The sequence below is a fragment of the Spermophilus citellus genome (assembly GCF_964194105.1).
Source record: "Spermophilus citellus genome assembly, chromosome: 4".
Taxonomy (NCBI): domain Eukaryota; kingdom Metazoa; phylum Chordata; class Mammalia; order Rodentia; family Sciuridae; genus Spermophilus; species Spermophilus citellus.
Genome location: NC_138185.1, coordinates 35011412 through 35026944, shown reverse-complemented (window position 1 = coordinate 35026944; position 15533 = coordinate 35011412). Strand labels below are relative to the sequence as shown.

The window sequence follows — 15533 nt, the reverse complement described above, 5'->3', positions numbered from 1 at the left end:
AAATCCATTCCTTCTTCGGGGTTGGCACCCAGTATGTTTCTTTTCTAGTCTGTTTTTCAGTGAGCTTCGGTATTACTGAAACACTGTCCTGCCTTTTTCTAGACAACATCTTTCACAGTAAGTGAAATGATATATGGTATTCAATGGTCTTAGGTCTGGACATATTCTAAGCACTCCTGTAATATTAAAAATCAGGATTGCACTTTTTTCACATCTCGCCTCATCTCATTTATTTTCTGGCTATGTAAAGTAATTTCTGTATTTTTCAATTTCCCCAACTTCATCTCATCCTTCCTGTTCTTCCCCATTCATCTTTTCCCTGCTACCTTAAAGATGTTGAGTAGAAAACACAGGAGAGACCTAGTTATCATATCATTAGGCAATGGCTGCTGAGCACTTTTAGATCCTCCCCGCCCCATTTCAATCATTCCCTTCACTGAGTAGGCAAAGTAAGGAAACCTTTTACAAGTGAGTCTTGACTTATGATGGGGTCACATCTGCTAGATTCATCGTAAGTCGAAAATGCATCTCATTCATCTAACCTCTCAAACATCCTGGCTTAGCACAATTCACTGTGGAGTCAAATATTTCCCCTTGTGATGGTGTGTCTCTCTGGTGGCTGCTGCTCAGCATGGCAAACTGCTAGCCCAGGCAATGATTGAAATTTAAAATTCAAAGTAGGGTTTCTAAGCTGGGAATGGAACCACCATTTGACCCAGCTATTCTCCTTCTTGGGCTATACCCAAAAGACCTAAAACGAGCATACTACAAGGGACACAGCCACATCAATGTTTATAGCAGCACAATTCACAATAGCTAGACTGTGGAACCAACCTAGATGCCCTTCAATGAATGAATGGATAAAAAAATGTGGCATTTATACACAATGGAATATTACTCAACACTAAAAAATAACAAGATCATGGCATTTGCAGGGAAATGGATAGCATTAGAGCAGATTATGCTAAGTGAAGTTAGCCAATACCTAAAAAACCAATGCTGAATGTCTTCTCTGATATAAGGGGGGTGACTCAAAATGGGATAGGGAGGAAGAGCATGAGGAGAAGATTACTACTAAATAGGGAAGAGAGGTGGGAGGGAAAGAAGGGAGAAGGGGAGTTGCATGGAAGAAGGAAGGAGACCCTCATTGTTATACAGATCACATGTATGATGATGTGAGGGGGAAAAAAGAAGTGTGTCACATTATATTGGGTAGAGAGAAATGATGGGAGGGGAGGGGAGAGGAAGGGGGGATAGGAAGGACAGCAGAATAAAATAGACACTAGTATTGCTGTGTGTATATACGTGACTGTGTGACCTATGTGATTCTGCAAACTGTACACTCAGAATGAGAAATTATACCCCATTTGATTCAAATGTAATATGTCAAGATCATTGTACTGTCATGTGTAGCTAATTAAAACAACAAAAATAGGGTTTCTAGTGAGCCATCTTGTTTTCATACCATCATAAAATTGAAAAATCCTATGTCGAACAGAACAGATGGTTTAAGTTGCTTCAGAAATGAATTCTGCTTAAGAAATTTCCAACGACTTCCATAACCAGTTTCCCAATTCCTGCATGTCTTCCCAACTTGTTTATAGTCAATAATCTTGACAACCTTGATACCATGGTCAGTAACACTCGGGAACTCTGCTTAGAATATGGCTCTCCAGAAGAGAGTATCTGATGTCTAATTTTTGAAGTTAATTTTTTGTTTCTTTTGACCTAGGTATTGAACCCAGGGATGCTTAACCATTGAACCACATTCCAAGCCCTTTTTATTTTTTGAGACAGGGTTTTCCTAAATTGCTTAGGGCCTTGTTAAGTTGCTGAGGCTGGCCTTGAATTTACGATTCTCCTGCCTCAGTCTCCTGAGCTGTTGGGATTACAGGTGTGTGCCACTGCACCCAGCTGAAGTGATGTTTAGTGTATTACTTAGACTTCTATTATTTTAAGTATTGGGAAAATGTTTTCTGTGCAGAGCCCTGAGGCCACGTGTTTGGCAATATGGAGCTCAAGGAGAAATATATAAGGTTGAGGTTGTGGCTCAGTGTTAGAGAGTGCTTGCCTAGCATGCCTAAGGCACTAGGTTTGTTCCCCAGCACCACATAAAAAAAACTAAATAAACAAAATAAAGGTATTATGTCCATCTACAACTAAAAATATTTTTTAAAGAAAGAAGAAATCTATAAAGTCTATAGATTCTATAAACTTGTCCACAAGATTCATTTGTTGAGAGACCTCCAAGACTTCCAAGGCTGACTAGGGCACTAAAAGTCCTAGGAGGAAAAACTATGAAATGTTACTTTGACTCCATTTAACCTTTGGGAGTAAGAACAATAACAAGGTAAAGATACATCTTTGTTTTCTAGAAGCAGTGTTGTTGATTTAGAAAGTTGTCAAATACTTATTAACAAAGAGAAGATGATGTTCCAGTCTAATATCTCCTACATAAAGATTCTGGTTTTTAAAAAAATTCCAATATAGTCATTATTTTAATATACATAGAGCATTTCTGGGAAAAGTTGACTTGTGAATTAAAATGCTTATTCTTGGAGAAGACCTTAAAGTTCTCCAAAATTTCCTTCTTAAAACATGTCATTTGGATCTGTCTACCTCCCTTTCACTTTTTGGTTTAAAATTTCATTGAAAATAAGAAAACAGATTACCAATAGATAAATAAATAAATATGTCAAATAAAAGCTGCTAATGTAGCCAGAAGTCTAAACAGTCACAGCTTCTCAAAATGTGTCATATTCACCACCAGTATGGTCACATAAGCCATGAGCTGTGCCTGACTCACTTAAATATGTGTCGAAATGTTTTCAAACCCCTGGTTCTTCTGCGGTGATACACAGTGAAAACAACAGCAAAAACAAAAGGCACACTGTGTGTAATGCTAATGCTCTGTAGTTATGTCTAATTTGTATTTTTCTGGAAAATAAAGCTGTAATCAATATGAAGTTACCTCTCAAAAGATGAGGCTTGACATTAGGACGGTGTATGTAATTACCTACCACTTACTCCTCAAGCAAATTATATTGATTTTGTGTCATAAAATTAGATCTCTGGAACCAGAAATTGTACATAAATGTAATTGGTTCTGTTTTCAGAGTGTTAGTTTTGTAGGTATATCTTGAGTGAATTTCAAAAAGAAAAGAAAGAACCAAGAGAAAGGAAAAGTAATTCTTTTTTCTTCTTTTCTCACACTCCAAAGATTGTGAAAGACTAGAAGACAGGAGGGATTTGAGGAAGGAGAGTAAAATTTGAAGGAAATCTACTGAAGGAAGACGCGACTGGACCCAAAACAATTCCTCATAGAAACAGAATGTGTGTATCACAGTATCTTCCTGAAGATGCACATTAATGGTAAAGGGAAAAGCAGTGCATGTTACAGTGTAGAAATCTATCAGAGACCACTTCAACCAAGTGATCCAGATCAACATCACTGTCAGTGAGATAGATCATCACGTACCCCTGACATCAAGAGCTGGCAAGGATGCATGCCCTCCCTCCAATCGTGAGAAAACATTAAATCCAAAAGGAGAGACATTCTACAAAATAACTGAGCAGAACTCTTGCAAATTGAAAGGGAGAGACTCTCATAGACTAGAGGAGACTGAGAAGAAAGTAAATGCAATGTGCAATTCTAGAGTGGATCCCAGAAAAGAAAAACAGAATTATTGGGAAATCTGGAGAAACCTGAAAGAGCAATAGAGTTTCATGAGTGGTATTATTCCAATGTGAATTTCATGCTCTGATCATTGCTCTGATCATCATGAGATGTAAACCTTTGGGGAAGCTACTTTAAGGTCATATGGGATTTCTCTGTACTACAGTGGTCCTCCCTTATCCACAGGAAACAAGTTCCAAGACCCCTAGTGAATGCCCGGAACTACAGATAGTACCAAACTCAACTGTATTATGTTTTCTATACCTACATGCCTATGATAAGATTTAAGTTATAAATTAGGAACAATAAAGTATCAGCAACAGTAACTAATATTAAAATAGAACAATTAGAACTATATGCTGTAATGAAAGTTAATTAAATTTGAGGCTTATTTCTAGAATATTTCATTTAATATTTTTGGACTGCGGTTGACCACAGGAACTGAAATAAGAGGAAGTGGAACTGCACAGAAGGGGGTTTATTCTGTATTTTTGCAACTTTTCTGTAAGTTTAACATTACTCCTAAAATAAAAAGTGGAAGCAATTCTCAGAATAGAAAAGTATTTTCTTTTCCATTACTTGTGGCTAAGATTTCTTTTTTGTATTAGATCTAATTACAATGAATGAGTAGGTTTCAGGGCCTCTGTTGAGAAAGGTTCCTAAACCAAGGTAAAATGGACCGATGCCTTGCCCTGTTTGGATGCTAGGGTGTAAAAAATGAATGAGTCTCATTTTTCAGGAGCTCTTTTTAATGACAAAAACTGAGCCAACGCTAAGTTCTTCCTTGGCATAAACAAGCAGCTGTACTGTGGGAAAAGGTAAAATATAAAAAGTGAAAAAGTCTCCAGAAGAAAATAAGCAGCATTACCCCCTCTTCTTCATTGCCTTCTCCAGGATTTTCTCATGAGTGGACTTCTCTTTGTCGTACTGAGCCACAATTTTGTCAACTTGCGTGCAATGTAACTTCTGCATGGTACTGTGCTCCTGGAACAAGAAGAATTTGCTGTTATGATTTGGACTTTTATCACGGCTAGTACTTAATACCATTGGGCTGGCATCATGTCACCAGCTTTTGCAGGGTCTTTGGAAAGACAAAGAAAGAGTAATTGAGTCTGAGAGCTAACATAGACTTTCAGTCTCATCCAACGCAAATTTTCTGTTCCAGGGCATGCCCAGCCAGGAAGCCCCAACCTACCTAATGAACACACTGACCTCAAAAAGCAACGCTGCTCGGGGCGGGCAGTGCCAAACATTTCAAAGTCTTTGCTTCATGTTTTCATATGATTCCTACCTATTCATCTCCTGCTATCCTGGAGACTGCTCTAATTGTACCTTCTACATGCCAGTCTTCAAACCCTAAAGTGCAGCCACTATACACACACACACACACACACACACACACATACATACATACATACACATATATAAATATTTATGTATATTTTGCAAAAGAGAAGAAATTATGTGAAATGGATTCTAAACACCTGGAACATTTTGGAATGTCTTGAATAGCATTGTTCCACCCCAGGTTGTCCCCGTCAGCTGAATCTGAATTGACATCACTAGGTATTTTCACTGACTTTCTTTTCAAATATACTCATGAGGATGATGAGAGCACTCAGGAGTTCTAGCCTTCAGTTTTACAGATGTTTAAAATGTTTTCTGATCCGCTTCATTTAATCACTGAAATTAAAGCAGCAATGCTTTGAAAATAGAAACTACTTCTCTACAAACTTTATTTCCTCCTGGACAATGAGAAAGGCAGTAACTACAGCCAGTGACTTATATGAAATCAGATTTCTTTTGCAGCTCAGGAAAAACCCAGCACCACCAGTGACCTCCACCTCTAAATGATATTTGATGAAACAGATTAGTCTGTGTCTTAAGAAGTGGGGTGGTACTTTTGACTGGAATGGACAGGTGTTGTTCAGTTTGTAGAACTACTACTAGAGTCATATTTCCTTTTGCCTTTTTAAAAATTCAATGACAATTTAAAAACAAATTACTTTTCTTCCTAAGTTAGACATGACTTTAAGCAACCTGAATGCATGGAGGTCTATTTTAAAGATTCATGACATAAAAAAGGGAAAAGGATTTTTAAACTTTAATGAAACTTTAAGTCCCCAGCTCTCTTAGTGAATTAACACAGGACTGGATCTATAATTCATTTATACATAAATGCATTGATGCACAAGGCCACTCTCTGGGAGAGGAAGGGTAGGAGGTTGGTGCTGATTGGAAGGTTCCAAGAAAAGGAACTTAATGGGCACAAAAGTGATGTTATCTTCCTGTGGATTTAGGGTCAGATTGTTATATGCAATCCTGTCTTGTTTAATTTGTACTTGGGACAACCCTTAATATTGCTATACTGGCAATGTGTACACCTTTGTGTTATAAACACACTTCAGTGAGAGCTTCTACAAACTGGCATTAAGTGGGTTGATAATATAGATTTCTCATCTCAAGTTGTGGAACAAGTCTGTTCACCTTCATAATTGGGATAGTGATACACACTTCATAGAGTTATTAGGGTTCAAAGTAAACATAATATAAATCATTTCAAATGCCTATTATACCCTACTCAAAATACAATGACATACAAATCTATTTATACTACTCAATACCCATGATGATATACTGAGAGTGACTTGGGAATCAGATTAATTTAATCAAAAAACCTTTCCCACAAGCTTAGCCCACTGATATGTCCTTGAAAATATTTAACTACTTTCACATGTTCTTGGGCAGGGTGGAGGGTGAAACCCTTACTAAAATGTTCCATTCCTAGTCCTCTAAGATTTGGAAGTCATCATGGTTGGTTAGCATGTGTGTAAATATTGTAGGGCTAAAAAATTAAGTTTAGCTAATGTATGCACAAATAATTTGAGAAATTAGAATATTGGATTAAATTGATTATGGTTAACAGAAGTTAAGAAGAAAACTGATCCTAAAAGATTTTCTCTGTGTTTCTCTCTGGACTCAAAACTCTACCCTTATGTGGTATGCAGAGATTACTGAAATGTTTCAGGATGATTTGGTCCCTAGTCAACACTTTTTTTTAGGAAGAAAGAAGGACCCTAATTATTGATTGCCATTTGACTCTGGGTCAAGCCTCAACTTCCTACTCTGTAGGTTCAAGGAGCAAGACAATGTTCTCTAAGCCCATTTTAACTCAAAAATATTCTATCATTTATTTTAGTCTTTTGTACCTTAATGAAATCATTAGACATTGTCAAAGAATCATAATTGTTTTTCATTCATTCAGATCAAGAATACCAAAATTAATTTTGAGATATATGGGGAGGGGAAATAATGTATAACTTTTGGCAACATTTGTATATGTTTCTCATTCAAGTTAAGAAAATTCATCTTCTAAGAAATTTACTGCTGCCATTCATCCCTGTAACCCATGTCACTATGGAGGTGAGTTATCACACCATGGATGGCACTAAAAATCTGAGTTAACTCATGGTAGTTTAGCATGCAACTTGGAGATAACCAACAGGTTGACTGTGGGTGGCTTCTGTGTCTTTGTCCCTTTCAGTTTCCTAACAGTTCTTGAGGTCTTAGCATGAATTACAGTTAATGAGTTCAAGAGCAGTCTTGCATACAAAAATCAATTTTTTCTACCAGAAGCTTTATAGGAATGGCAGATTTTAGTAGGTTTCTTGGGTATTTTATTTGACTCATTTAAAGTTGATACTGGTAGCCCAAGGGTTGCATCCAGCCTGCAGGTATCATTTTTAGGTGTTTTTTTTTTTTGTGTGTGTGTGTATGTGTGTTTGTGACCTACATAGTGTTTCAAGATGACACTGAATTAGAGGCCAACATTAAAAGAGCAGGAAATTCATGTATATGATTTTATGATTCTTTGTTAGAAAACCCAATTGTCCCATATACTCTGGAGACACCAATGGTAGGAGATGAGTCTCACTTGCCCTTGAATGTGGATGAACATTTCTTATCTTTCTTGAGTTTAGACCTGGTCAACTTCCTTCAGTTAATTCCTGCCTGGCTCCTCTAGCCTTTGAATTGCAGTTTTTTTCCCCTAACATGTTATTGAAGATATTCAACTAACTTTGGGTTTCAATTTTTATGCTCTAAGGATCTGATCACCTTAAAAAGTTGAAAAGCATGCCCTTCTCTTAATAAAAATGACCCTTGCTTAGGAACCCAAGGAGTCATGAGTTCAGGTGGAATTACTGTTGCTTAGTTCTGCTTTATGCATGTCTCATCTGTTGGACACATGAAAACCATTATCCTAGTTTCTGGTTCAAATTGAATAGATGGTTCTAGAAAGTGAGAGACAAATAGGAGTCAGATTGCCAGCTCTATTAAGAGGATCAAAAGCAACTGAACATTACCTTTTTTTCCAAAACATAGAGGTTTTAATGAACATCTTTATATCATTTGGGACTCTAATGGTCATTATTCCTGTCTTCTCAGTATCCTATCAAGAGATCACAGGCCGTTTTCATTTGCAAATGGTATTCTCATGTTTGCTCCACTATTCTATCTTCATCCTGTAGTTAACCTTCAAGTTTGGAAATCAACACCCTATTGGACTATACATTTATTTCTTAAATCACTGAGATTTAGTTCATGGATGGTCTGTTTCCCTTTACGCCTGAAAAGAAGTGGAATTATTGTTATTTAATTTTTTTTTGGTAGATGGACAGATTATTTATTTATTCATTAATTTTTATTTATTTATTTAATTTTACATGGTGCTGCTGAGGATCCAACCCAGGCCTCACACGTGCTAGGCAAAGAGCTCTGCCACTGAGCTACCAGCCCCAGGAGTGGAATTTATCTATATTGACATGTGAAAGAGAAGAGATCTCCCTATAGTCCCTGAAGATGGTGTAAATACTGGTCCATGCTCTTAGCTACAAAGGGCCAAGGCTGAACCATGGGCACAGCTCTTAGGAGAGTGCTACCTGGGCTTTCATCTTTGCTCAGTAGATAATTGCTTAACCAGGGTTTTGGGGTGGTGATCCTTAGCTCCACTTAGGTAGCCTCAAAACTATTATGAATGAGTTGTAGACTTTTACAGAAAGGCTGGGAGAATTTATTCTCACTATTGCTTGATGACAGGGTAAAGAAGCCTATGTTTCCTTAAGAAGATGTGATCTGCATCCTGCAGGCCATTAGTGGAGTTTGCAATTAGAGGCTGAAGGATAGTAAAGAGTGCTAAACAGTGTTCCCACAGGCAGTTTTCAAAATAACAGTGTACACAGGAGAGAAGAGTATTTAAAATGCATTCTCAGATCTCACCTTGGAGATGATAATTAGGTCTCTGCTGGACATAAGGTTTGGCATTTTTGTGAGGACTTTGGCTCTTGGCTCAACAATCAGATGTTTCAAAACTAGTTCCAAAAGAAGCTGTTATATTTGTGCCCAAAGTCTCATGACTGCTCTTAGAAATCTGAAGCTAAGACCATCCAGAAGATGATGTGTGGAAAGAGAAATTAATGTGGAAGAATTCAGAGGCATTAAGCAGAGTGGTTAAGAGCTTGGGTTCTCCAGTCAGACTGAATTTGGTTTAAATCCTTTCTCCACCATTTTAAAAATTAGGTGATTTAGTCAAGGTGTGCTTCTGTTAAGCATAAACGATCTCCTCTGTCCATCCTTTTGCTCTAAGGATCTGATCACCTTAAAAAGTTGAAAAGCATGCCCTTCTCTTAGTGAAAATGACCCTTGCTCGTCCTCCCAAGGAGTCACGGTTGACTACCTGCAAAAATGGTCACAATTATTTTCTTCTGTCAATATACCCTACTTTACATTATGACTTTGCCACCTGTCAAGAGGTAGAGTTCTCATCCTTTGTATGTAGGCCGGATGTATGACTTGCTTCACCCAAGAAGGATGGTGTGCCAGTCTGAGCTGAGGCATCAAGAAAACTTGCCTGTTCTGCTTGGTCTCTTGGGACCTTTGCCATGTGAACAAGCTTGGACCACAGAGAGGAAATGGTTTAGCAGAGGCCTTCCTAAATTCGCCAGCTGACTGTCTGCCCATTACCTGTCATGCTGACAGTGACAGCAGACACATAATGAATCCAGCTAAGACCAGAGAGGTCATCCAGCTGAAGCCAGCTCAAACCACTGGCCCACAATATTGCAAGCAATATTGTAATGGTTGTTTGTCACTGTGTTTCAGCATCGTTTGTTACCCAGCAAAAGCTAACTGATACAAGTTAATATAGTTATAGTTCCCCTTTATATAATTGTTACAAGGATACCTGAGAGTAAGTGCTTATATAGACATCAATATGTATTAGCTAGTATTACCATTTAAAAAATGCTGACAGAAAAATGCATGTTAGATTAAACAGGTCAAAAGGAGATTCGGTACCAGCATGTCCCAATGGTAACAGATTTGCTGCATCTTCACATTGTCCTTCACTACTTTGTCATTTTTTGTGTGTGCAAGACAAGCATATTAGCAAGTAGACCTCAGTATATATAGACAAGTAAATATACATATATATTCTTCATCTTAGAAGTTGAAAATCTTAAGATTTTCAGTGGAAAATGAAACAGTGGAAAATCTTAAGAAAATAATATAGACTGAAAAAAATACAGAATATCTATAGACAAGAAGGTCCAATTATTGGACAATAATGATTTACAAAGCCCTTAGACAACCAAAAGAGATCAAATCTTCCTTAATAGGACACCCATAGCACAAGAGTTAATAACACGAATCAACAAATGGGACTTTCTTAAACTGAAAAGATTTTTCTCAGCAAGAGAAACAATAAGAGAGGTAAATAGGGAGCCTACATCCTGGGAACAAATTTTTACTCCTCACACTTCAGATAGAGCCCTAATATCCAGAGTATACAAAGAAATCAAAAAATTAGACAATAAGAAAACAAACAACCCAATCAAAAAATGGGCCAAGGACATGAACAAACACTTCACAGAGGAGGACATACAATCAATCAACAAGTACATGAAAAAATGCTCACCATCTCTAGCAGTCAAGGAAATGCAAATCAAAACCACCCTAAGATACCACCTCACCCCAGTAAGATTGGCAGCTATGATGAAGTCAAACAACAACAAGTGCTGGCGAGGATGTGGGGAAAAGGGTACTCTTGTACACTGCTGGTGGGACTGCAAACGGGTGCGGCCAATTTGGAAAGCAGTATGGAGATTCCTGGGAAAGCTGGGAATGGAACCACCATTTGACCCAGCTATTGCCCTACTCGGACTATTTCCTGAAGACCATAAAAGAGCACACTACAGGGATACTGCCACATCAATGTTCATAGCAGCACAATTCACAATTGCTAGACTGTGGAATCAACCCAGAGGCCCTTCAATAGATGAATGGATAAAAAAATGTGGCATTTATACACCATGGAGTATTACGCAGCACTAAAAAATGACAAAATCACGGAATTTGCAGGGAAATGGATGGCACTAGAGCAGATTATGATTAGTGAAGCTAGCCAATCCCTAAAAAACAAATACCAAATGTCTTCTTTGATATAATCAGAGCAACTAAGAACAAAACAGGGAGGATGAGCAGGAAGAAAAGATTAGCATTAAACAGAGACATGAGGCAGGAGGGAAAGGGAGAAAAAAAAAGGGAAATCACATGGAAATGGAGGGAGACCCTCATAGTTATACAAAATAACATATAAGAGTTTACGAGGGGAAGGGGATAACAAACATGGAGGGAAATGAATTACAGTAGATGGGGTAGAGAGAAGATGGGAGGGGAGGGGAGGGGGGATAGTAGAGGATAGGAAAGGTAGCAGAATACAACAATCACTAATATGGCAGTATGTAAAAATGTGATGTGTAACGGATGTGATTCTGCAATCTGTATTTGGGGTAAAAATGGGAGTTCATAACCCAATTGATTCTAATCTATGAAATATGATTTGTCATGAGCTTTGTAATGTTGTGAACATCCAATAAAAAAAAAGTAGACCATGTGATAAGTGGTAAAGATATGATGTTAAGAATTATGCAAATAGGTTTCAATCAGCATTTAACTAGTTATATTGTTCTGGGCAAGAGACTTCCCTTCTCTGAATTTCATTTTATTCATGTCTAAAATTTGGAGAGTATTATTTTAGGTTTCAGAAATATTGTGAGGATTTAAGAATGTACATAAAATATGTGACACAAAAGTGGCATTAAATAAATATTAGCTTTATTAGTCATAATAGTTTTATAGTTCAGATTTCATAAATTATACTGCCAACACAAGCTGATAAAAAAAAGTGGGTCCCTGGTATATTTAAAGTGGGAGATAAAATTCATTCATAAGCTTATAATCACACTTATGCTTTTGACTTCTGAACTGTAAGAGGATATGAAAGACAGGTGAAATGCATTTACTTGCTCAGAAATGCTTCTGAAAAACTTTCTAAAAAGGAGCAAGTAAGTTCTACCATCATGGCACTTTGGCTCTGTTACTTACTCTAGAGAATTTTGAAGGCTAAAGCTTCCTCCCCAAAAGTGCATAGTAAAAGTGATATGAAAGTCCACACAAATTCAGATAGCAGAATTTGGGGACATTTAAAATCTTGTATGTCTTGTTATAATAAGGGGACTTGAATAAGCTGCAGGTTATTTTCTGCAAATGAGGGCAGCTTAGAACCATCTAGTCATTTGGGACCTACTGGCTGATGAATGAGATTAATATTTTCCTCCTAATCTGGCATTTGAGGTGGAAGGAAAGACCCACTGTTACTTATAAATGGTCTCTCAGGAAAAATGTTTCCCATCTTTGCAGTTTTATGATTAAACAGATAAGCCTGTGAAATGACCTGGGTCAGTTGGGACTCAGCTTGACTCAAAGTTAAGACAAGAGAATCAATAGGTGACTGTATGTATGATATAGATCAACTCAAAAAGTACTGAGGCACATCTTTCCTTAGTAACCATCAAGATAACTAGTACATCAACACTGTCCAAGTAAATAGGGAATTTCCTTAACATCCCATGTGTTGTCACTGCATTTGACCCAATGAGAATGGACTTGTTCATTCAGTGATGCATCCAATATCCTACACAGAATAATGCAATAAAGTTAGGCACAGAGGTGCACACCTATATTCCTAGTGACTCAGGAAGTGAGGTAGGAGGATTCCAAGTTCACAGAAACTTGGTGAAGTCCTAAGCAACTTAGCAAGACCCTATCTCAAAATAAATAAAAAATAAAAAATAAGAAGAACTAAGAATGTAGTTCAGTGATTAAGTGTCCCTGGGTTCAATCTCCAGTTACATAAATAAATAAATAAATAAACAAACAAACAAACAAATAAATAAATAAATGGAAATAAAGAGTATGAGTTCTAGACTCAGATGATTTGGGTTCAATTACCAGCTCTCGTGCTCCTTAACTCTGAAACATTAGTTAAATTGTTCAACCTCACTAGTCCTTAATTTCCTAATGTGCAAACGAAGGCTCATTGAATGAGACAATGCACATAATGTACTAGTTTGACATCTGGAAAACATGGAAAAATTGTAGATGTCATGATTATTATCAGTCACAGTATATTTCCTAGTCATGCCTCAAGGAAATATTAAATGAAGCCAAAAATATTTACCAACCCAAATATGCCAAAGGTCATTGAGGTGCATTCTCAATGACAGAAATCCACCTTAAATGCAAGGGAAATCTGTTACATAATGCTGTGGCACTTGGGCATCAACTTCATTCCTAATTATTAAAATCTTTTAACTTGCATTCTCTCTTATTTCCTTTCTTCTCTCTCTTTATTGCCTTTCCATACTCTATTTATTGCAAATAAGCAACAAAATTGAAATCCTTACTTTAAACATCTTTGTCTCTAAGAGCTCCACACTTAAAAAAAAACATGCAGTATTTCCCAAATGGGCAAGGAGAGGAAATCTACTGAATGGAATTGCTCATGAATTTAGGAACTCAGGTATTTGAAGTGACCTCTGTGTCCGCAAATTTGCTGAACCATTGATTCGCTAATACAGGGAGCATTAATAGGCCATGATTAGGCCTAACTTCAAATGAGAAAAAACTCTCAAAGAAGTGATGGGCTTTCAGGCCATACATTTTGCATCTTAATATCTAGAGTGATTCAACAGTATACTGCTCAAGCCCAGGACTACAGGGCATGCCTTGGGGTGAAGCTTGGGATAAGGTATAAAGAATGGAATTGCAAGGTTAAAGTCATTTCAAAGTAAAAAATGAACCCCTATATCTCATCCTGCACAAAAATCCACCCAAAGTGTATAAAGGATTTATGCATTAGACCAGAAACCCTGTGTCTACTAGAAGAAAAAGTACGTCCAACTCTCCATCATATCAGCTCAGGAATAGACTTCCTCAATAAGACTCCTAAAGAACAAGAAGTAAAATCAAGAATCAATAAATGGGATGGATTCAAACTAAAAAGTTTCTTCACAGCAAAGGAAACAATTAAGAATGTGAAGAGACAGCCAAGAGAAATGGCAGAAAATCTTTAATGCTTTAATCTTCAGGATATACAAAGAACTCAAAAACTTAACACCCCAAACCCCAAATAACCCAATCAATAATCATCAAAGGAACTGACTGAACAGGTGTGTCACAGAAGAAATATGAATGGTCAAAAAGGCCGAATGTTCTTTCTGACAAGTGGATGCTGATCCATAATGTGAGGGGGCATGGAAAAAAATGGAGGAACTTTGATTGGGCAAAGGGGGAGGGAGGGGAGGTAAGGAGAAGGGGTATGGGGGCAGGAAAGATAGTGGAATGAGTTGGATGGACATCATTACCCTAGGTACATGTATGACTGAACAATGCTACATCATGTATAACCAGAGAGATGAACAGTTGTGCTACAATTGTGTACAATGAATCAAAATGCATTCTGCTGTCTTATTAAAATAAATAAACAAATAATTAAAAAATATTTAAAAAATATGAAAAAATATTCAAAATCTCTAGCAATTAGAGAAAGGCAAATTAAAACCACACTGAGATTCCATCTCACTCCATCAGAATGGCAATTTTCAAGAATACAAGTAACAATAAATATTGGTGAGGATGTAGGGAAAAAGGTTCACTCATATATTGCTGGTGGGACTGCAAATTGGTGCAACCACTCTGGAAGACAGTATGGAAATTCCTTAGAAAACTTGGAATGGAACCACCATTTGACCCAGCTATCCCACTCCTCGGTATATACCCAAATGACTTAAAATCGGCATACTACAGTGACACAGCCACACCAATGTTTATAGCAGCTCAATTCACAAAAGCTAAGCTATAGAACCAACCTAGGTGCCCTTCATCAGATAAATGGATAAAGAAAAAGTGGTATATATACACAATGGAATATTATTCAGCTATAAAGAATAATGAAATTATGGCATTTACCAGTAAATGGATGGAACTGGAGAATATCACGTTAACTGAAATAAGCCAGTCCCCCCAAACCAAAGATAGACACGTTTTCTCTGATATGTGAATGTTAACCCATAACAAGGGAGGGTAGAGAGGGGATGTATAGAAATTCATTTGAGTAAACAAAGGGGAATGAGGGGAGAGGGGATGGGAATGAATCTGATATAACTTTTTTATGGTCACACATGAATACATGATCAGTGTAACTCCACATCATGTTTAACGACAAGAATGGGATCGAAATTATAATGGGTTGCACCATATGTATGTATAATATGTCAAAATACACCCTACTGTCATTTATATCCAAACAAAAAAAAAGATTAAAAAAATGAAGTTTCTTTTGCTCTTATTGCCCTTCACAGAAAAGGGCATACACTGTCCTCCCAGCAGTAGCCGCAGCAGCACGTGTTACACAGTTTAGAAAGGAAAATGATGCTGCATTTTTTCTCCCTTCTTTGTG

General features: G+C 37.3%; 1 protein-coding gene across 15 annotated transcripts in view; it reads right to left on the bottom strand.

Moving 5' to 3' along the window:
* The window catches only part of PLCB4 (phospholipase C beta 4), a 388840-nt gene that overhangs the window by 16669 nt on the left and 356638 nt on the right, over window positions 1-15533 (bottom strand). For all 15 annotated transcript variants that reach the window (XM_081291654.1, XM_081291650.1, XM_081291653.1 and 12 more), the window contains one exon: window positions 4545-4660. In XM_081291654.1, coding sequence (XP_081147780.1) covers window positions 4545-4660 — 116 coding nt within the window. The remainder of the gene's footprint in view (window positions 1-4544; window positions 4661-15533) is intronic.